At 37.8% G+C, this 22333-nt stretch overlaps 1 protein-coding gene across 3 annotated transcripts; it reads right to left on the bottom strand.

Annotated features, from left to right (window-relative positions):
• Positions 1 to 5759: 5759 nt before the first annotated feature.
• LOC103965718 (serine/threonine-protein kinase BSK2) lies at positions 5760 to 21985 on the bottom strand. 3 transcript variants are annotated; one of them, XM_048573487.1, is made up of 10 exons: positions 21855 to 21985; positions 21537 to 21763; positions 20978 to 21113; positions 20439 to 20572; positions 19557 to 19662; positions 13491 to 13576; positions 12745 to 12933; positions 7396 to 7554; positions 6585 to 6698; positions 5760 to 6201 (listed from the first exon to the last, which is right to left on the bottom strand). In XM_048573487.1, exons 1-10 carry the CDS (start codon positions 21937 to 21939, stop codon positions 5950 to 5952), a joined length of 1488 nt encoding a protein of 495 aa, XP_048429444.1. In that variant the 5' UTR covers positions 21940 to 21985; the 3' UTR covers positions 5760 to 5949. The 3 variants fall into 3 exon arrangements, with proteins under 3 accessions (XP_048429444.1, XP_048429446.1, XP_048429445.1); XM_048573489.1 differs by lacking the exons at positions 21537 to 21763; positions 21855 to 21985 and adding an exon at positions 21341 to 21504; XM_048573488.1 differs by lacking the exons at positions 21537 to 21763; positions 21855 to 21985 and adding an exon at positions 21421 to 21504.
• Positions 21986 to 22333: the final 348 nt, after the last annotated feature.

Here is a 22333-nt window from a genome sequence, read left to right as displayed (position 1 = left end):
GATATCATATTAACAATAATGCAGAAAAGCACAAAAATGCAAAAAGAACATGTATCGAAGAAGAATAGCAAGAAGGGAATGAGAGAGAGAGATAGAGAGCAAGAGAGAGAGAGAGAGAGAGAGAGAGAGAGAGAGAGAGAGAGAGAGAGAGAAGTAAATTGTATTCAGTAAGACTGATCGATGCAATTGTATTCAGTTAGCCTTGTATTTATAGGCTACTACACCTTACTACACTTTCAACCACCTTAACTAACTTCCTTTTATCTTTCTAATTTGTGCTGACTTGGCAGCTGAGTCCTCATTTCCTTTTAGCCAACAAATTATTCCAATTTATGAACATTTGACCAAGCAAAAACTCTATTTTAATAAACAAAAGCCATAGTAAAAGGGAATTATTAATTTATATATTATGTGGGACTTTTATGAATTCCTTATAAGGAAAACTAATGATAAAAAACTTCAAACTTTGTATCTTAACCAAAAGTACTTTAATAACTCTATTCAATGGTTATGACAAAATGTAATCATTTTCTTCTTTCTAATCTTAGATTCTTCATAGTCTCTCTCACGGTAATAAAATCACTCAAAGTTAGAGGCTACAAGTTTGTATCAACGCATTCTTGCTTCCAAAGCAAGACCCACACGATACGTTGAAACTCAATGTTTAGGGAGTTCTAGCTCTCCAAAAGTGAAGTTTTTCCAACGATTTTTCCAATTTTCGACCAAACTATAGAATTAGTTCTCAATTCAAGAGAGAAGTTTAATCCTCTCTTCATGAGCTTCCTTTCCAGGTAAGTGCTTCCTCAAAATTGCTACTTTTAGATTTGGCTAGAAATAGTAGTAGTATTCATTTTTAGGAAGGTCTAAGGGAATTGTTATTGGCACTCCAAAAATCTCATTCTACACTCCAAACTTTCTATATTTGGAAAGAAAAATACACTTGTAAGGAGTGTATAATGAGATTTTTGAAGTGCCAATAACACTTCCCTTTTAGGAATAGTGATAGTTTGTAGTTTTAGAAATAGTGGCAGATTCAGTTCTAGAAATAATTGCAGTGACAATGTTCTATTCTAGAAATAGTTGGAGTCTTTAGTTCAAGAAATAGTTGTAGTGCTCAGTTCTAGCAACCGTGGTAGTGTTCAGTTCTAGAAATAGTGGCAGTGTTCAATTCTAGAAAATAGTTGCATTTGTTGGAGAAGCCATTTTCATTAAAACTTTGCGTCCATTTCATTAAACAAAGTTATTATGGTGCTTTTAGTTAAAAAAAAGTTTGGAGAAGTCATTTCATTAAAACTTTGTCATTTTCATTAAATACAATTATTAGAATGCTTTCGGTTAAGAATAAGTTCTGGGCTCGGGGCAAGGAATGAGGGAGAGAGTGGTGGTGGGCTTGTGGTGCAACCTCACTGGAGTTGGCGAGTGGTGGTAGGTTGGTGGTTGCCGGTGCTCAAAGGAAAAGAGTGCAAAGAGAGGATAAGAGTAAGATGAAGACGAAGTAGATGAAGGTCTTAGCAGTCCCACAATTTTGGGGGGCTCTCGCTAATAACACCTTCTACCGAGAGAGTTAGTCGAAGCGAGTAAACCTTAAGTCTCATTAAACTTAGTCTGTGCACGAAACAAACATGGAACTACACTAATAGCTCAAAAGTAGAGCACCAAATCCCCCAACTGAAGCTGTGAAAATAAAATTCAGAAACCCAAAAACTCAAATTTCCACTTTTTCTTGGATTTACAGGCCTTTTAGTCCTAATTAATGGAGCTAATCAGGCAGTTAACACAAACCCTCTTTTTACGTAAAAAATTTGGACTTCTGTTGGAGTTTTGCCTAGTAATATTTTCCCTTATGTTTCACAATATACCAAGCATCTCTCAGTAGAATCTTTCTGGTTAGTAATTGTTGGGACCGATGACGTATATAATTAATTTAATGAATAAAACGAAAAGGATCATACACATATGCAAGAGTTTGCAGCTCAGTTTGTTAATAGCGTTCAACCCCTTCACTTGATTTTAAGTCAATTCCTTTCTTTTATGATAGAGATTTTCTATGGTATTCTAGTCAATATGAGCTACTATGAATGTTCTACGCGTTACATATACGGAAATCAAAATATTTGTTTAAAGATACAATATCCAAGAGTAACAATTAAAACACTCAAGAGTATCTCATACTCTTGAGCACTCTAGAATTTTTGTTTCTGGTACAAGGGAGATCATACTATATCATAATGTTTACCACGTGATTGAGGTTAGAAAAGTAAAAAGGGCTATATAATCGTTCCCCTTTATTTGCTCACTAAACCCCACTTGTTAATTGAGCGAGAGGATAAATTATCCTTTTGTAAAACAACCTTTGATTATTGAAGTAAAATGGATTTGAAAAATCAAATCTTCATATACTGCGTTATGACCACAACATCAGTAGTTGGTATGTGAAAAGAATACGAGCTGTCGAGTTCTTATAAGATCAGTTGGTCTATGAGAGAGCATAAATCAGTCTAAAAACCCGTTAGCAACTCTCAGTTTACATTAGATTTGAAAATCGCATGAATAAAAAAGAAAAGGAAAAAAAAAGAAAAAAAAAAACTATACGAGGAATAAAGCAATTCCAACTCGTACGACAAGGATATGTTTATTAATAAGTTCTATATAAAAATGCCAAGAACGATTTCGTCCATTTGCATTCATCATCCTTCTAATATGAAGTTTTATCGCACTAATGACACCAGGAGTCTATGAACGTAACTAGACTCCATGTACAGTAGTTATTCACACACGTATTAGTTCGGAAACACAACAAATATATTTAGAATCTCTGAAGAAAGCGTAATTCCACGACTGATAACAGCGTTGCTGCTAATCCTTGCGGTTTTCACATCGCAAACGCTCAAGTTTTGATATCAGGGGATTACACATTAGAAATAGACATCAGTTCAGAGACATACTTCTCATGTCCATCCCCATTTGCCACCACAACCCTGTCCACCACAGACAGAAAACTCAGGTCGAGAACCTGATCTACAGGGTAAAATATTGCGATAAGCAACTCCCTGGCCAGCTCATCAGAAACCTCCTTGCAGAGTACTCCATTATCCATAAAATTCCGAATCTTCCTGCATTTCAAAAACCCAACTGTTATCAAGCTGTGATAAGCTTCAGCAAACGCCATAATTTTTGCTATTCTTGTTCTATCACCTGCCCTACTGTGTCCACCCAAAAGCTATTTTAGTTATCAAGCTGCTGTGCATAAACCAACTTTGAACGTCCATTTTCATATGACATTACAGACACCACCTGTTAAGATGTACACTTGAGAGAAATATTTGTTACAGTTATCATGATTTTGGACTTTTAAATATCCAAATCCAACTGTGGTAAAACGTTAGATAGGAGAGATTAGAAATACATCATATAAGCTGTACAACTGCACGTAGGAGGAATTTGTAAATGGCTCACATTGCCAGTTTAATGCTCATAGTCCGTTACTAACTTGACCTTAATCCCTTTATGGATTTTGAAATCCTTCACCCAAAAGAAGAAAATCATTTTCATTTGCTCAACTCAGCATAAGAGTTATTTCTCTTTTCAAATTACAATTAAGAATTTCATCAAAAGTTCGGGTGTGCGAACAAACTACGAGAAATTAAAATTCAGTTCCACATGAATGAGGATTAAATTTTCACCAATTATGCCCATATCTGGACATCAGTTTAATATCCCTTTTCCTTAAGACGGATTTTTTACTCTGATTGTTCTAGTTTTATTAAAAAATCGCAGATCTACGAACCCCCATAAATAAATATCTACATACATACTCCTTACATATTATATACAGAAAAAAAGAAGTTTGAGTCTCCGTCTCGAACATGGGAACGATCAAATTTTCTTTTCTTGGGAGCCATACAAAAGTTAAGGCGTATAATAATAAATTAAGAGAAAAGAATTCATAAAAGTAAAAAAAAAAAATTAAAAAATTAAAAAAAAAAGGATAATCGTTAGTCGTACCTGGGACCTGAGTGCCGTGCCTTTGTTGGCGGCCTTTAATTGGTAAAAAGTAGATTTATCCCGATCCAATCTCAATGCCACTTTCTTTTATTGTTACTTGCTTTTTTGGTTGAATTGTTTGTTTTCTTGTCTAATTCTTTTGACATCTATTATGATACTGTAAGATTCAAAATCGTGTGCAAGAGATGAACAAATGATCTTTATTGTCTTATTTTCTTGACAAAGCTTTATACAGCTAAATCTCTACAAATTAATAATCTTAGTACTACGAAAAATCTGTTGTTTAATGTACTAGATTATTCCATTTTCCCTTTGATGAAGACTAGTGTTTGTCAATCTTCAAGGCTTCCACAAACCATAAGTGACACTTAACAGTATGTTATGACTACCCAAGTTAAGTAGAAATGGTTGTAGAACCTATCCAATTACAACTACAATGCAATACGGTCATTCTCTAATACAATACTCTAGATCACATTGTTTAAGGGATAGTTTGTTTCTTATCTATTATATAATGTGATATTTCTCTATATGACTCAATTGAATATGATTTGGAACATTTTTCCTAAGTCATATTCATATGCTTTGCCCAAAGACTCCCAAATCATATCTCAGAGTATTCTCCTTCAACCATGAAAGGTTTGACATCTCTTGTTGTAGATTCACATGCCTACATGATTTGATAGCTTGACTCCAACAATATCGTGGACACTCTCAATAGAATGCATTTGACATAGTCAAAGATCAGGGACCTAACCATTAGACAACTATGATGGTCAAAGGATTACTTTGCATATTGCAGCTTATGAGTTCCTACATGACAAGTATGTTCGAACTCTCTTTTGATCATTGTTCAATGTACTCGATTACCCTTCCAAGCACCTATGTGTTTGGCTTAGTGTTCAATACTAAATGACTTGAGATTAGTCATATTCACGCTTGAGTTAACATAAAACATACTAACCTTAGTGGATTGGCAACGCCCAATTGGCAATCCTATAGCTAGGAACGTTTTAGGAATGAATATAAGAGAGGTCTCATTAATCTAACTTACTTAGATTACTTATCTCTTAGATCGAATACATTCCTTGGATCCCCTATTGCTTAAACACATGATACAATAAACAGTGATTAACAATAAGTTTTGCCTTTCATTAAACAAATAAAAGTACATAATGAGTATTCCAAAAACTATTACATCAAATAAGTGGCTTTATGGGCACACTTCCAACACTCTTCACGTTGGACATTGGCAGAAACATTAGACAATGACGGCAACTCAAGACTCTCGACAACATGACTTTGAAGGTCTTCATAGTCAGAGTCAAGGCTGGCAAGCAACTGAAATATTGTCTTCTTCAGCTCTTCTAAGAGAGTCACTGCATCGGCAGTATGATATATCGCAAGCTCATCCGACATAATTTTCAATTTTCCAAGATGCTCAGTGAAAGATCTTCCTCCTTGAGTAGCTTCAGCAATATCCTTCTTAAGCTGGAAAATTCAAGCTGCATTGTTTTGATGCCCATACATATCTTTAACCGAATCCCACAATTTCCTAGCAGACTCAGAGAAAGTGAAAACCACTGCAACTTGAAGTCCATTGAATTTAAGAACCAAAAGAGAATAATTACATGACAAATGTTCTGTCTAGGAACGCTTGGCAATTTGTTTTAGTAGCTTAGGGTTTGGCTCAACCATGACCAGTATATACCTCAGATAGATAAAAAATAAAATTGATACAAGTAAATGTCTTCTTCAAAGGCAATATGCACTAGAATAAATAATTTTAGTCGGTTATTTCTACTGCAAATACATTATACAGGCTAAAGAAGGCTTAGTTACTACAGTTAACATTTGCAAAGAACCCTAAATAAATCTATCTAACGCATTTCACTTTCACCTACAACTTTCAACACCTATTCTATCCATTTCAAGTGTACAAGTTTAGTTACGCCAGACATTGTGTCTCTTTGTGTCAAAGGCCACTCCATCATTTAGCATGTCCTGAGCATCAGTCTCCATTCCGAGCTTTGAGAGTGCAAGCCCCTGCAAGTAGAATGCAGTCGGCCACTCTGGTAGGCATACCTGTGCCTCCATCGCATCTCTTAAGGCAAGCTCTGCTTGGCCATTCATCAAGTAGGAGAAGGCTCTTCTCCCAAAGACAGTTGCTGAAGGGCCAGACATCATGGCGACTAACTGTTCATTGCAAAGAAAAGGTATCCTTGAATAATTGTGTTATCAAAACAAACAATAGTCTTGATTTTCCGTCACAAAGACACACATGTCTGTGTTCAAGAGACCATAGCTTATGGATGTTGGCTATCGTTGTTTACAAATTTTGGGATTTTCATTTTTAGAACACTACATTGCAAATAAATAGGCTGAGTAACACAATTTCATCCTGGTACTCTAACTTAACCATGTACCTGGTACCTGTGCACCGTGCACATTCAAGTTGTGGCACTACGATCCCATAGCTCTTGCTTAGCCAATAGCATATCGAACTAAATCGTCACACAATATCACCCTCTTGTTAAAAGATGAAATTCGATTGAAGGAGAAGAAAAGAGTGCACCTACCTCGGAATAATACTCGATTGCTTTCTTGAAATCCTTGTCCCTAAATGCAATATCCCCAAATTTCTTTGTGTTCAACATATCTTGGACTTGTTGTGTCCATTCTTGAAACGAGAGCTTGAATTAAATAGATCACATTGTCAGAACATAAATGAAGTGAATTCATAAGCCCATGAACATAAAATAAGAACAATCATGAAAACTATGATATGCTTATTGGAGAACAGACAAATAAACAACCATGAGACTCATGCAACATCAACATGAACACATGGGAACTTCCAAAAGAATTGGGCAAAAACAAATCTCTAGTGAACTACTGGCAGCGTTGTTCATTCTCCTCTTAAGAGTTTGCATACAATCAATTTGTACCAAGAATTTTTTCTCTATTAAGTGCTTTACCACATGGGAAATATGAAAAAAATTTTTGAATATTATCTACAGCTTTTGATTTATGCAAAAGCGGGTTGGATTCCCAGTCTGCAATAGGATGTATGCCAACGTAGATTGGAGTATTCATGCTACTCATATCAAATCAATGACACAAAAAAGACATCCGTATTCAAACTTAGAGGTAATTCAAATTATATGGGCTGTAACATTTTCATTTTACAAAAGAAAGAAGACTTCAAGCAAAAAATCCAGAAACAAAAACATAAAAACTCCAAATGAATTTACTACATCTCAAACTTGGGAAAACCCCATTAAGTTAGCATTTCTGATTGGTTTATGCCGAGATTCTTCAGACTATTTAAGAACTCTGTTTCAAACTGTTAAGGTCATAAGTGCAAGTAGAATAGGATATTCAGTGTACCTCATTTTCGGCACCTTCCTCGTCTTTATAGCCTGTTTTCAGCAAAATATCATGCACAGCAGTAAGATCCATCCTTGCACAGGCCTTTCCAAGAGGAGAAAGCATGGTTGGTACTTCAACAGTGTTTTTTGGGAGGCCCATTAGAACATGAGATGCCACCTTAACCAACCATTATGAGCAATCAGAGCATGTAAGGATGGAAAAAAGAATATGTTCTAAAACAAAGTAGAAGGATTCCATGTCTCACAAAACAAAGATATAACAAACTGGTGTTGAATTATAAGTCTCTAGCTGATTGAGTATTAGAAATAAGATGAGTTTAATGTGTGTATTCACTTGAGCATATTTGTCAAGTGTAAAGTTACAAGTTGTAAGGCCATGAGTGCCATGTGGTGTGTGATCCATGTAATTAGTTAGATGAGTGACTAAGATTAAAAGTAGAGTTTTGTGTGGTCCTAAAGCTAAGGCCATCAGTTAATGTAAAGGAGTGTTAGTGCTCACTTTTCGTAGCAGTACAAAAATATTCCTCTGCAGCATTTTGTGCAAGAGAGAAACAAGAAAGAAAAAAATTTTCGTTTCAGCTTCTTCCATCTCTGTTTTCATTTTCTGTTCAGTTCTTCCTCTTCGTATAAAATCCATCAAATCGAGTTACACTAACATGGCCTCAGAGCCTAGTTCGATCATTTGAGATCTGGGCGTAAACTGTGAAGCATTTTGAGCTACACTTAAGGTCGTTCCGGCTCAAGCGAAGTTGCCGAAACTCCATAGATTCCGATTTCGATTTGTGTTCGTCTTGTCTAAGCTAAGAGATGGCTGGGTCCGGAAGTTCTGAGGTGAGAACTCCGATCTTCTCCGGTGAGAACTACGAGTTCTGGAGGATTAAGATGATGACGATTTTCAAATCTCATGGGTTATGGAGATTGGTTGAAAAAGGGGTTACGATCTCAGAGTCAAAGAAGAAGAAGGCTGAAGGAAGCTCAGAGGGAGAAGAAGACGATGAGAAAATGGTCGCAGCATATATGCAAGATGCAAAGGCTCTAGGTATTATACAGAATGCGGTTTCTGATAAGATTTTTCCTAGGATTGCCAACGCCGACTCAGCTAAGGTGGCATGGGATCTACTGTATGGAGAATATCATGGTGGTGATCAGGTTAGATCCGTGAAACTTCAGAATCTTAGAAGAGAATTTGAGTATGCTAGAATGCGAGATGATGAATCTCTGTCTAGTTATCTTACAAGATTGAATGATTTAATTAATCAGATGAGAACATTTGGTGAATCCTTTCTAATGAGAGACTTGTGCAGAAGGTTCTGATTAGTCTAAGTAAACCTTATGATTCCATCTGTTTAGTTATAGAAAACACAAAGTGTCTAGAGTCTGTTGAGTTGCAAGAAGTTGTTGCGATTTTGAAGAGTCAAGAACAACGATTTGACTTGCATAATGTTGATACCACTGAGAAGGCTTTTGCATCATTCTCAGTAAGTCCAAAGGGGCAAACTAGAAGTGGAGTTCAATCTGGCTCATCAAAATTCCAGAAGAATTGGAATGCTAAGGGAAAGAAATGGGATTCGAAACCTCGATTCCAACAGAAACCTTTCACTAGTCTTGCACCAAATCCATATCAGTCACAGTCAATGAGTCAAGAGACTGTCAAACCACAGTGTAGAGTGTGTTCTAAGTATCATTTTGGTGAATGTCGATATAAGGGGAAGCCTAAGTGTTATAATTGTGATAAGTTTGGTCATTGGGCTAGAGAATGCATTGTAGGGAAGATTGTGCAAAAGGCAAACTCTGCAAATCAGGTGGAAGTGTCAGGAAATCTGTTTTATGCTAATAGTGCAATTTCAGAAACAAATATCAATGGAAATTGGTATGTTGACAGTGGTTGTAGTAACCACATGACAGGGAATGCTGATCTCCTTGTTGACATAAATACAAATGTTGCTGGAAAGGTGCAAATGCCTACTGGTGTGTTAGTGAATGTGGCTGGAATGGGTTCATTGCAGATTGACACTAATAGAGGTAAAAGGTATATCAGGGAAGTCATGCATCTGCCAGGTTTAAAAGAGAACTTATTGAGTGTTGGGCAAATGGATGAGCATGGATATTATCTAGTGTTTGGAGGAGGTTTGTGCAGCATATATGATGGACCTTCACTTGAAAACCTTATCATCAAGGTTAAGAAGAAGGAAAATCGATGCTATCCTCTTTCTCTGGTGAAAAATAATCAGTTGGTTTTGAAGGCTAGTTTGGAGCATTCTACTCAGTTTTGGCACAGAAGACTAGGCCACTTGAATTTCAGAGGGCTTCAGCAACTCAGTGAGAAGAATATGGTGCATGGTCTTCCATACCTAGAAGCAACCAAGGATGTATGTCAAGGATGTCAATTTGGAAAACAGCACAGAGAATGGTTTCCAAAAGATCAAGCCTGGAGAGCTAGCTGTCCTCTGGAACTTATACATGTTGATCTCTGTGGTCCTATGCAGAATGCATCATTGGCTGGAAACAAATTTTTCATGCTATTCATTGATGACTGTACAAGGATGATCTGGGTGTATTTTCTCAGATACAAATCTGATGCATTCAATTACTTCAAAAAATTCAAGTCAATGGTGGAGCTGCAGAGTGGTTTCAAAATTAAAAGTCTAAGGAGTGACAGGGGTGGAGAATTTTTATCTTCTGAGTTCACTAAATTCTGTGAAACTGAGGGCATTCAAAGGCAACTCACCATGGCTTATACTCCTCAACAGAATGGAGTAGTGGAGAGGAAAAATCGAACTGTGGTTGAAATGGCAAAGACTATGCTTCATGATAGAGGTATGCCATATGTTCTTTGGGCTGAAGCTGTACACACAGCTGTATATATTCTAAATAGGTGTCCTACAAAGGCACTAGGAAATACAACCCCCTTTGAAGCCTATAGTGGCAGAAAACCAGGTCTTGCACATCTCAAGATTTTTGGTTCCCTGTGCTATGTTCATATACCTATTGAGACAAGACATAAGCTAGATGCTAAGAGTGGTAAAGGTGTATTTGTGGGTTATGCTACATGTGAGAAGGGATACAGAATATTTGACCCATGTACCAACAAGTTAATCTTGTCAAGAGATGTGGTTTTTGATGAATCTATGACCTGGAATTGGAAAGAAAATTCACAAAGTTCAGCTGCTGCAACCTACATTCAGGATCAACCTGAAAATGTAGTTGGTGTGAATTCATATGAGATGAGTGCGATTGAAGAAAGTTCTCTCAGTCCTAGTTCTTTTTCTCATGCACAAGAACAAGAAAGTTGCACTCCTGAGTCTGCACAGATTCCAGAGACTTATGATCACTCACCTCTAAAATGGAGAAATTTGAATGATGTTCTTGCTCAATGCAACTCATGGATTCTGGAACCAGAAAGTTATGCAGATGCAGCTCAAGATAAATCATGGTTAAAGGCAATGTGAATTAGCTATGATTGAGAAGAATGGCACCTGGAAACTTGTGGATAGACCAACTGAAAAGCCTGTTATTGGAGTTAAATGGGTCTATAAGACCAAGTTGAATCTTGATGGATCAGTTTTAAAAAACAAAGCTAGATTAGTTGCAAAGGGCTATGCTCAAAAGCCAGGTCTAGACTACAATGAAACGTATGCTCCAGTGGCAAGATTGGATACTATCAGGACCCTTGTAGCTTTGGCAGCACATAAGAGCTGGAAATTATATCAACTTGATGTAAAATCAGCTTTTTTGAATGGTGTATTGGAAGAAGAGGTTTATGTGGATCAGCCTGAAGGATATGTAGTCAAGGGAAAGGAAGATAAAGTCTATCGATTGCATAAAGCCTTGTACGGATTAAAGCAGGCTCCAAGGGCTTGGTATGGAGAAATCGATGCATACTTCTCACAGTGTGGTTTTGAGAAAAGTTTGAGTGAACCAACACTGTACATCAAAGCAGGGGGGCAAGACATTCTGATTGTCTCTATTTACGTGGATGACATAGTCTATACTGGAAGTGATAGACTGATGCTTGATGAATTCAAAGAAGACATGAAGAGAAAATCTGAAATGACATTTGGGTCTTCTCCATCATTTTCTTGGAATGGGGGTAATTCAGACCAATTCTAGCATTTTCATTCATCAGAAAAAATATGCAAGTTCTTTACTAAGCAAGTTTGGTCTGAATGAGTGCAAATCTGTGATCACACCACTTGTGGCAACTGAGAAATTAACTAAAGATGATGGAAGTGGAGCAGTAAGTGAAGAGCTGTACAGAAGCATTGTGGGAAGTCTTCTATATCTCACAGCTACTAGGCCTGACATCATGTATGCATCCAGTTTGCTTGCCAGATTTATGCACTGTCCCACCAGCAAGCATTTTGGAACTGCCAAACGTGTGCTCAGATACATCAAAGGGACTCTAGACTATGGTTTGGAGTATACAAAAGGCAAGGAGGCAATGTTGATTGGCTATTGCGACAGTGACTGGAGTGGATCACCAGATGATAGCAAAAGCACATCTGGATATGCATTTTCATTTGAAAGTGGAGTTTTTTCTTGGGCTTCAGTTAAGCAAAGTTGCGTGGCATTATCCACTGCAGAAGCAGAGTACATAAGTGCATCAAATGCCAGTGCACAAGCAATCTGGCTTAGATTTGTTCTAGAGGATTTTGGGGAACTTCAAACTGAAGCAACTCCATTGCACTGTGACAACACCTCAGCAATTGCAATCACCAAGAATTCTGTCTTTCATCAGAAGACCAAACATATAGACAGAAGGTATCACTTCATTAAAGATGCATTGCAAGAAGGAATCATTGATTTGATCTATTGTCCCACAGAAGAACAGATGGCAGATATTTTCACAAAACCTTTGGCTAAAGATCGGTTTAATTATCTCAGGAGCATGCTTGGAGTTAAATCAGCTCAAGACTTAAAGGGGAGTGTTGAATTATAAGTCTCTAGCTGATTGAGTATTAGAAATAAGATGAGTTTAATGTGTGTATTCACTTGAGCATATTTGTCAAGTGTAAAGTTACAAGTTGTAAGGCCATGAGTGCCATGTGGTGTGTGATCCATGTAATTAGTTAGATGAGTGACTAAGATTAAAAGTAGAGTTTTGTGTGGTCCTAAAGCTAAGGCCATCAGTTAATGTAAAGGAGTGTTAGTGCTCACTTTTCGTAGCAGTACAAAAATATTCCTCTGCAGCATTTTGTGCAAGAGAGAAACAAGAAAGAAAAAAATTTTCGTTTCAGCTTCTTCCATCTCTGTTTTCATTTTCTGTTCAGTTCTTCCTCTTCGTATAAAATCCATCAAATCGAGTTACACTAACAACTGGCGATTTCAGGAGAAAACAGTATATCACCTCTTTCTGCTTTTGGAATGGTGCAACGGCTGTAAGAAGAAACTTAATATCTCCTCTATCCCTAGCCTCAGACTGAAGACATTTGGAAGCAAGTTCAACCAATTTCATGGCATCATCATTCGCATACTGCCCTTCCAATGACGAATCCATCAACAACAATACATTTTTTCCTCTTATCAAGTCCAATGCCTGGAGATACAATAATCCCTTAAACAATTTTCATATCTATCAAAGTAATGTCACACATCATTTAAGTAAACTAAACAGAATCATTTGCCCACTTTCTATTCCTAAAAGAGTTTGGATTTAACGAAACCTGAGCTTGGCAGAAATCATAAAGGATGCCAAAAATATTAAACATAAAAGTAGAGCTTCAAGTAAACGAAATGAACATACACTGTTTGTGGTGTCCAATTCTTGTTGAATTTGAGATATCAATGATGCCAAACATGTCAAAATTATAAATCAAGTGCAGGACATAAATACATACTAGATACAACGAAGACGAAAGCGTTCAAAACAATAGGAGCTTCACAGAATGCTAATGAAAATTCTAGATGTGGGATCCTAAAACATAGTTTAAGAACCTAGATTTGGAACCCGGAGATCATGCACCAAATAGTATTTGCACCAAGGCAGTAGGGAGCCTTGGTGCTAGAATTGTCAATGAATCCACAGGGAAAAGAAAAAGAATAATCCCTGAAAGAAGAATAATGTAAAGGTTCAAGGAATGTTAGTCCACTTACATGGCTTGGAGGAATATGCTTCCCACTCAAAAGGTCAAACAGGACAGTTCCATAACTGTAGATTACACTCTCTGGAATGACACTGCCTGCAAAGTTTGACTCTAGTCAAATATACTGAAAATCGGTTTTCATATCTCGAGGCATATGAATTTATCAGCCAAATATGGGAAAACTATCACACTACCATGGGTAAATGCTATGGGAGTAACTAGTTGTTAGGATTCTAATGGGATTACAAGTAGCTAAGAGTAGTTATAAAGCAATTATAATTGTGCCAGATGTCATCATCTCAGTGATTGAGCTGTAATACTTGTAATAAGGTTGTTAGTATAGCTGTAATTGGATAAAAGTAGTTAGGGAGAGTTGCTATATAGATTGGTTTGTAAGTAACAGAAAGGCAGTTATGAAATAGTATTGAAATTCATTTGTCATTCTCTCTCTCTCTCTCGTTCTCTCATGGCTTCTCTAAGTTAAGGTTGATCAAGGATCTATCATTGGTATCGAGCTAGTCTTGACTCCTCCATCCCTTCTCTGCTACCATATGACTCGTACATCGACGAAGAAAGCTATGGAATCGCATAATCATCTTGCTGCGATAAACAGCACTCTCAGCACGCTACTCCAAAGGTTCGACACCATGGAAGGGAGTCAAGATTCATCAGATACTTGAAAAGCTTCATCCTGATTTTCTGGAAAAATGTGAAATGGGTTGTCTGGGAGATTCATCGGATGCAACTCAATCTGACCCCCGTCTGCATGACGATTCAAGAACTCAGCATCTCAACCGCCATGATTCGAGATTTCAACCAAGACCCCCTTTGGTTAGACTTGATTTTCCTAGCTTCCAGGAAGGGGATGATCCTCTTGGGTGGATTTACAAGGCGGAGCATTACTTTGATTACTTTGATATTCCAGCAGACAAGAAAGTTCGTATGGCTTCCTTTCATATGGAAAATGAAGCACTTCAATGGTTTCAATGAGAATGAGTGAACTGCATCAAGAACTTTACCTTAAATGGGAAGATTTTACAAAGATTTTTTTGCAGGGAATTTGGTTCTTCTGACCATATGGACTGCACTAAAAATTTGGTGAAGCTTCGCCAATCTGGATTGCTCAAAGACTACATCATGGAATTCCAACAGTTGGCAAATCGCACGGTGGAAATGACCCTGGACCCTTGAAAAGCTGTTTCATCGGAGGTTTGAACCCAGAAATTCGCCATGATGTCAAGATTCTGAGACCATTCGATGTTTATGAAGCCATTGCTTATTCTCAACAAGTGGATGCCAAACTGGCAAAATTGAAGGTTCGATCTTTTTCAAGAAGCCTTCCCTCGGCATCTCAATTCAAGCCTACACAGTTATCTGATATCACCAACACGCCAAAGATTGAGCATTCTTCAAGAAATGAAAGTTTTAGGTGCTTAACACCAGCAGAAATTGAATTTCGAAGGAAGAACAGGTTGTGTTTTAACTATGATGAAATTTTTTCCAGAGAGCATGTGTGTGCTGGTCCAAAACGTCATGTGCTACTCATGGATGTGTACGAAAATGGAGACCTTATTGAGCATCATTCTGATGACAATGAAGAGCCTGAGGTAACTGCTTGTGCAGTTTATGGAATGCCTACTCCAAAATCCATCAGAAAAATGAAAGTTAGTGGGTTAGTACTCAATTGTCCTGCTATTTTTCTGGTAGATTCAGGTAGCTCACATACTTTCATTGATATTTCATTAGTCAAACAACTAAAGGGTCATCTAGATACCACACACCCATTCACTGTGAAGATTGCAAATGAGGGATCCCTTACTAGTACTGGATGTTTAACTCAGGTTTCTATTCGAATACAAGATTATGCCACTGTGCTTGATTTCTATGCTCTTCCCTTGGGTGGATGTGATATTGTTTTGGGCATACAATGGTTAAGAACATGGGGACCAGTACTATGGGACTTTGACAAGATGATTATGCAGTTTGTAGTTGGCAACACCACTTTTTCCATCTCAAGTCCTCAACCCCAAGAACCTCAATCCATTTCTTCCTTACAAATGGATAAGTTACTCAATCATGAACATTGCTTAGGAGCTGCTTTATTTGTTTTGCAAGTTAGTGCAGACAACACAACTCCATCTACTCATTCTCAGTTGGATTCTCACCAAGATAAGGATTTGCAAGTTCTTTTAGCAAAGTATCAACCTATTTTTCAAAGTCCATATGGATTACCTCTATCTAGGCCCCATGATCACAGAATACCATTGTTGGAAGGATGCAAACCACCTAGTGCTCGACCTTATAAGTATGGTCCCTTTCAGAAAACAAAAATAGAGAAATGTGTCAAGGAGCTACTGGAATCAGGTTTCATCAGGCCGAGCCATAGTCCATTCTCCTCTCTAGTGCTTTTAGTGAAGAAAAAGGAGGGTTCTTGGAAGATGGGCATGGATTATAGGGCACTTAATCTACTCACAATCAAAGATAAGTACCCTATAACATTGATTGATGAGTTATTGGATGAGCTCTTTGGTGCAAACTATTTTTCAAAACTGGATCTTAGATCCGGTTATCATCAAATTCGTATGCACCCCAAAGATATTGAAAAAACTGCCTTTAGAACTCATGAGGGACATTATGAGTTCCTAGTTATGCCCTTTGGCTTAACAAATGGCCCTACATCTTTCCAAAGCCTTATGAATGAGATTTTTAGGCTTTATTTGAGGAAATTCATCCTAGTTTTCTTTGATGATATTCTGATATATAGTGCTTCTTGGGAATTGCATCTGCAGCATTTGAGCATTGCTCTCAGTTTACTCCAAACTCATCACTTGTTTGTGAAACTGTCTAAGTGTGCTTTTGGGAAACAACAAATTGAATACTTAGGCCACATTGTTTCTCAAAATGGAGTAGCTGCTGACCCTTCAAAACTGAAAGCCATTGCAGATTGGCCTCTCCCTACTTCTGTGAAGCTGTAATGGTTTTTTAGGCTTAACTGGTTATTATAGGAAGTTCATTCCTTAATTTGGAAGAATCAGTGAACCTTTGACTCAACTCACTAAGAAGGATGGGTTTAAATGGAGTTCTACAGCAACTGATGCATTTCAGGAATTGAAAAATGCAATGTTGTCTCCTCAGGTTTTAGCACTACCAGATTTTTCAAAACCATTTGTTATTGAAAGTGATGCTTCAGGCACTGGGATAGGGGCAGTTCGACAACAAGAAGGTAGACCTATTGCATTTACCAGTCAAGCTTTAGGATCAAAGAATCAAGCACTATCTGCATATGAAAAAGAAATGTTAGCTGTGATTCATGCAATTAAAAAGTGGCAGTCCTATTTACTGGGAAACCACTTCATTATAAGGACAGACCATCATAGCCTCAAATATTCTCCAAAATCGAGCTAATTCTCCTTTCCAGCAAAGATGGGTTTCCAAGTTACTTGGATTTGATTATGAAATCCAGTATAGAAAGGGCAGTGACAATAAGGCAGCTGATGCATTATCTAGAATGTTCACTTCTCAAGTTAAATCAGCTATTGGTTCAGGCAATGAACTTGCTATGGCTTCAAGCATGGTTATGAGTACTGGTCACAGCAATATTGCTCCAATTACTTTGGAATGCACAGACTTTGACAATGATTTACTTGCCTTATCATACCCTTATATGTCTTGGCTCGATGATCTACGGAGGCATGTTGAAAAAGATGATAGGATTTTACAGAAGTCTCAAGCTGTTTTACACACCCCCATATTCGACTCCATTAAATTTTCTCAAATATCAGCTTGATAATGGATTTTTGAAGTATAAGAATAGGATTGTTATCAATCCTACAAGTCAGTGGAGAACAATGATATTTGAAGAACACCATTGTACACCATCTGCAAGCCATGAAGGTTTTCTTAAGACCTATAAAAGGATATCTAGATCTTTTTATGGGGAGGGTATGAAGTACAATATCAAAGAAATGATTGCTGGATGTGATGTTTGTCAGAAGAATAAGTATAAGACACTTTCACCGGCTAGACTTCTTAATCCATTACCAATCCCTCAAAGAATTTGGTCTGATATAGCTATGGATTTTATCACTGAACTTCCTCCCTGCAAGGATAAATCAGTTATATTTGTCATTGTTAACAGATTCTCAAAAGCTGCACATTTTTTACCCTTATCTGATCCATATACAGCACATTCAGTGGCCCAAGTCTTTATTGATCAAGTGTTGAAATTACATGGAATGCCTACTTCCATTGTATCTGATAGGGACCCAATTTTCATCAGCACATTTTGGAAGGAATTTTTTAAACTTCAAGGGTCCAAGCTCTGTCTCAGTTCAGGTTTTCATCCTCAAACTGATGGACAAACTGAAGTTCTAAATAGATGTCTGGAAACATATTTGAGGTGTTTTTGTAGCTTGCAACCCAAGCAATAGTTGACATGGCTTCCTTGGGCAGAATGGAGCTACAACACCTCATACCATTCTGCAACTAAAATGACACCTTATGAAGTGGTGTATGGACAGTCCCCACCACATGTTACACTCTATGAACTTGGAACAACAAAAATTGATATGGTGGACTAGTGCTTGAAAGAAAGAACTAGAATTTTATCTCTGTTAAAGACCAACTTAGCAGCTGCTCAAGAACGGATGACAACTCAAGCAAACAAACATAGAATTGAGAGATCATTGCAATTGTTGACTTTGTCTACCTCCGATTGGTTCCCTACCAGCAGAAGTCACTAGCTTTGCATCCTTTCCATAAACTGCATCCTCGATTCTATGGTCCCTTTGAGATTCTTGATCGAGTTGGGCCTGTGGCGTATAGGTTGAAGCTACCAAGTCACTCCAAGATCCATCCAGTTTTTCATGTTTCATGTCTCAAAAAGAAGCTGGGAACTTTAGTCACTACTACTATTCCCTTACCAACAGTTCAAGATGCTGGCTTAATGCATGATGAACCAGAACCAGAAGCTATTTTGGACCGAAGAGTGATTCAAACAGGATCAACTTCAATCACAAAAGTGTTGGTGCATTGGAAAAATCACCATGCTGCAGATGCATCTTGGGAAAGCTTTGATACTCTACAGTCGAAGTTTCCTAACTTTCAGCCTTGAGGACAAGGCTAATTTCAAAGGGAGGAGTAATGTTAGGATTCTAATGGGATTACTAGAAGCTAAGAGTAGTTATAAAGCAATTGTGATTGAGCCAGGTGTCATCATCTGAGAGATTGAGCTGTAATACTTGTAATAAGGTTGTTAGTATAGCTGTAAATGGATAAAAGTAGTTAGGGAGAGTTGCTATATAGTTTGGTTTGTAAGTAACAGAAAGGCAGTTATGAAATAGTATTGAAATTCATTTGACATTCTCTCTCTCTCTCTCTCTCTCTCTCTCTCTCATGGCTTCTCTGAGTTAAGGTTGATCGACGATCTATCACTAGTTGCACATTCTTCAGGACTCATAAGCATGAAAACATTGTGAGTTACGTACGGTTTCCATACATCGATACCTCTAAAAGAACATAACAAACTCAAAGTTGGTGTTAATTGATACATAGAAATGACTATTCTTCTCAGTCCAACACCATTCATTATAATGAGCGGAAAAGCTTACAGTTTCTATGCATATACTTTATCACATGATATCCAAGTAGCCTGAACTCGACACTGATGTACAAAAACAACTATGCTTCGCAATCCAACACCTTTCACTCTAACATAGAGGCTTACAATTTCTACGTATTATACTTCATAAGATATCTAACCAGCCTGAGTACGAGACAATGTAATCATTCTTAATATTTTTCTTACAATTCATAATATGAAAGGTTTGTAATTTTGGTACCTAAAATTTAGGGCGGGTCCCATCTCAATACCTGCCCTTAAGATCTGTTATCAGACTAATGGAAGTTTGATTTCACAAGACTTATTAGGCACAAAAAGATTAATTTAGGTACTAAAATGGGAAATATTATAGTTTAGACTTCATATTACAATATTTTGCTATTCCAAATGATGCAGGAGATATTATAGACACAATTTTCTGTCACCCATAAGGGCATATGTTGTGAAGTAATTTACCTGTCCGTAGAAACTCAGGTGGTGTATAAGCTAAATTGGTACTATAGCTTTTTCCATCCCTACTATTTTTCATAAGGCCAAAGGCTGACAAACGAGGGTCACCGTCCTGAAACAAGTTCATTGGTCAGTTATAATGTAATTACAAAAATCTTACAGAACCTAGTCTAATTTATACAAAATGTTTACTATCACAACCAAGTGTATTGTTACAGGAAAACGACTAGCAGTTATCCATACAACAGTAAGATGTTTAAGGTAGGAACAATAACAATCAAGAATAGAGAAACTATGCGATAGTCGCTGCAAAAATAAAGAAAGTTTAAATGAGGTCAATGTTAGCAAATACTGAAACACCTGTAGAAAGAAATGGGCAAACTGAGCGCTGTTTGAGTAGTTGTAAAAGGCCTGGTTATTTTTTCTCTTTCTGGCTAGGCAAGGCCATTTAAAAGATTCTTTTACTTTTGACCATTCTCAAACTTGTTTATGCAGTTTAGAAAGATTATACACAGGAAAACGGCAACTTATATGACACATGTCAGCACAATGCTCTAATATGATTTTGGACAAGACGTAAATGAAAAGCACAAGAACATATAAGTGTATAGGTACTGTAGTCTTTTCATTTGCGTTCTGGGAATTTGGATACCTTAACAGTAGATGGAGCAAACAATATTTGTCAAAGTTAGCAACCAGTGCAATGAATTTGCCAAGATGAATGATAAATCAATGACCAACCAAAGCAACAATCCAGGGCATAAATTAAACTATTCGATGATCTTTCAGTAAGAAGCACATATGCAGCAACAAATGCATACGCTGTTGGAATGCAAACATAAAAGTCTAGTGCATCCAAATGGAATGATCTGAAGCCATAAGACGCACCTCATCAAAAAGAACTCTATATGCATTCAAATCGTGATAGATCTTTCGGTTTTCTGTATTACAATGATCAAGTGCTTCTGCAATATAGTATGCAACTCTAACGCGCATTTCCCATGGCAATGGCTTCTTGTCCCCTGTAAGAAGCCATAAGAAGTTAATAATAATAGAAAACATAATGGCCTGAGTAGGGATATCGTTCAGTATACTGATCACCAAGTGTAACACATAAGTCATAGATACGCAGGAATCATCAGCAGTTTTAGTTGCACTAGGCAAACAGTAGTCAAATAAAGTGAACTAAATGTTTTTGCCTTTGATTGTGCGCAATTCTTCAGAAAAGTACGGTAGGAGAGGGTTTTTATTATAGGTTCACAAAAAGTGTTGGACAACAGTAAAAATGCAACGGCGAAAAAAAGAATTTGATCCTAGTGCACAACAAAGTGTTCAAAAAAGCTAAAAGCAAAAGGATGGTTAGTTACAAAGTCAATGATATGCACTAGAGAAAAGAAAGCAACAGGGAAGTGATTGAGTGGTATTACAATGGAAGAGATACTTGGAAAGAGTATCATTGGGCATATACTCAGCCACCAAGAGCCGTTCGTCTCCCTCGGCAGAGCAACCAATCAGATTCACCAATCTCTTGTGCCTCAACTTCACCACTCCAGAAGCCTCAGCCTGCCCAATCATATTCATTAACATCAAACTCAGTGAAACCATCCAATAATGCCAAAACTCCTCCCTTGTTTGTTTTTAAGAAATAAAGGGACAATGAGGGGTTATTTGAAATTCGATTTCAGTTTTGTAACTGAAAATTGAAAGTAGTTGCTAAACAAATTTTCGGTTTTCAATTTTGAAGAAAAATAAAAAGTGAAAACTAAGAACGAAGTAGTTATCTAACGTACTTTTGTCTACTACAAATTGTAGAATAATCGGAATCCCAAAATATTACTTTACTTTGTCTTTTCCATTTCCTCAGCATTACCAGATAGTTCAGCCCCAAATGAAAACCCAAGTCCCAAAATACTCTGTTATAAAAGCTATTTTCTTCGTCCTTCATTTTCTCAGGAACCAAACAGAAAACAATGACCTTGTACTCACCACGAACTGCTGGGCGTCGGGCCAAGACTGCTTCGAGAAGCGTTTAACAGCGACAAAGCGACTGCCATCAAGCTTCCCTCTGTAAACAACATTCGGAGCTTTTTCGCTGCTTTCGGAAACAATGCAATCGGAGCTGAACCCATTCGTGGCCTTCCGGAGCTCGTCGACGCTGTACTCTTTGAACGCCGGCACCTGGGGCTCCGCCGCCGCAGCTTGATCCCCATTAGCTTCAAAACCAAACAAAAACAAGAAAACCCATAAAAAATCAATGCCGTAAAAAGAAGAAACAAAGAGGACCCAGGAGAGGTAGAGACCTACCCGGGTCGGGTTTGTGGGTGGGTAGAGAAGAAGGGTGGTCGGGGGAGCGAAGGAGGTGGGCGGTTTTGGAGTGTAAGCAACCCATTTGACTGGTAGTGGTAGTGGTAGTGGTAGTGGTAGTAGTTTGTGTTGGAAGTGGGGCTACATAGAAGAAGGGGGATGTTAAAGCTCTGAAGTGAAGAGCTTTGGAAATGGAGAGACAAGAAACGACAAGGGTGTTGTGTTCCTGCAGCTTAGGACAAAGGTGACAGTGAGAAGTGAATCTGTGAAAACAGACAGCCGGGGAGAGAGAGAGAGAGAGAGAGAGAGAGAGTTTGTGTCTCTGTGTGAGGAAGCGGAAGAAGGGGGTCACGTGATGGTTCTATCACGAGTCACGTGAGGGTTAAGTGTTAGGGGTGGGGGATGAACTGAGGGAGCAGTGAAGTCACTGAAGCGACCTGTGTCTAGGGTTTTATGTTCAAGTCCTTCAATAAGAAAAA

This window comes from the organism of the source record quoted next, unplaced genomic scaffold, assembly GCF_019419815.1.
Source record: "Pyrus x bretschneideri cultivar Hongxiangsu unplaced genomic scaffold, Pyrus_bretschneideri_v1 Contig69, whole genome shotgun sequence".
NCBI lineage: Eukaryota > Viridiplantae > Streptophyta > Magnoliopsida > Rosales > Rosaceae > Pyrus > Pyrus x bretschneideri.
Note: the sequence above shows the minus strand (reverse complement) of the source record. Positions and strands in the feature narration are given on the sequence as shown.